The following is a 1,417-nucleotide window of genomic DNA, read 5'->3' on the forward strand; positions in this document are numbered from 1 at the left end:
ATGTTCACGAACTGGACTTTTTCAGAGTTGCGGCGACGCGTTTGAGAAAGATTTCCTGAAACAGTTGCCCAGCTGCATGCTGCATGATATCGCCAGCCCTGATAGTACAACCCCGCTCATGACGATAGTCATGCAAGGCATGGAAAGTGATACTAGTGAGCGTCGAGCCGGTCCTTGCCAAGTACTTGTCTCTTGGGGAAACGTACGGCGTGTGACCCGGAAAGCCTGGGGGCAGCGGCCCAAGCATTATTCCTAGCCTGTGGTATGGCCGCGGAATTCCGACGTTGCTAAGTACGATATGCTTTGCGCCCGAGATGGAAAACGCGTCCCAATATACCTCTCGTTTGAAGAGATGGTCCTCAAAGATAATTCGATCCATGTTCGACGGAAACCGAGACGCTCCAGCGAATTGAGCATTCAGACAGATGAGTTGGGGAGCGATGCGATCGAGTGGGAATGGACCTGAAGGGATGTTCGTATTCGCGTCACGAAAGTTCTCAACGACATGGAGCCATTTGATCCCAGCTTTTGTTCTTGCCTTTAAATTGTGCCGTTCGAAGATCTTCAGGAGAGCAGCGAGGGCAAAGTGGTTTCCTTCGACACGCACAGACTCGCAGCGCATAATAAACTCGTCCAGTTGGCGCCTAGCCGCTGTATAGACCTCTCCACTGAGATGCCACACACAACCAAGCAGAGACACGTCTAGATGGAGGGGATAGGGGTGCGACCGCACGAGTATAGTCCTGAGCATCTTGCCCAAACCGAGTAGTTGGCGGTAGCTGATGCAGACACGTTGCCACATCGCAGGTCGTTCAAGTACGATCTTGCGCCACGTCTTACAGACGTGAGAGAGGGCGAACGCAGCGAGGATGGTCGTTTTGAGCTCTGGGAGCTTGTACGCGTCAGATGTGGGCGCAATCACGCCCCGCGTTGGGATGCCACCCATAACTTGTGCGCCGCCACTCCGACCTCCGACAGTAGGGTCTTTAATAATGCCATCATCTACACTGTCTGTGACGGAATTGAATATTTCGCAGAGTATTTCCGCAGCGAGATTGTCGATGTAAGGCATCTGAAGATCTGCGGGATGTCGAAGGGAGCTGGGAGTCACGATGGTGGAAGGGAAAGATAGAGGCGTCCAGAAATCCGGAAAGTTTGAATGGCTAAGTTGGACTCTGTTGGTTATTTATACATGTAGAGTGTGGCCTAGTGTGGCCCACAACCGTCCATTGTTCTCTGGATTCGTGCAATCCCAAAGATGGATACCGATCATGGTGTGGGACAAGCCACGAAAATCCGAGCTGTGGCCTTATTTTGATAATTGGGGCAGGGAGCAGGTGTTGCACAATACGGTAGAGGAGGAAAAAACATCTCAAAAACTATTCCCTGGCAACCTCAAAGGGAGGAAACAATTAGA

General features: G+C 51.6%; 1 protein-coding gene across 1 annotated transcript; it reads right to left on the minus strand.

The window, feature by feature from the left end:
- LACBIDRAFT_312399 (uncharacterized protein) lies at positions 1 to 1,072 on the minus strand (the record flags this gene model as incomplete). Its single annotated transcript, XM_001891225.1, has 1 exon — positions 1 to 1,072. The coding sequence occupies one exon, from the start codon at positions 1,070 to 1,072 to the stop codon at positions 5 to 7; it is 1,068 nt and encodes a 355-aa protein (XP_001891260.1). The 3' UTR covers positions 1 to 4.
- Between the last annotated feature and the right edge of the window lie 345 nt (positions 1,073 to 1,417).

The sequence above is a fragment of the Laccaria bicolor genome, genomic scaffold (assembly GCF_000143565.1).
Source record: "Laccaria bicolor S238N-H82 LACBIscaffold_527 genomic scaffold, whole genome shotgun sequence".
Lineage (NCBI taxonomy): Eukaryota > Fungi > Basidiomycota > Agaricomycetes > Agaricales > Hydnangiaceae > Laccaria > Laccaria bicolor.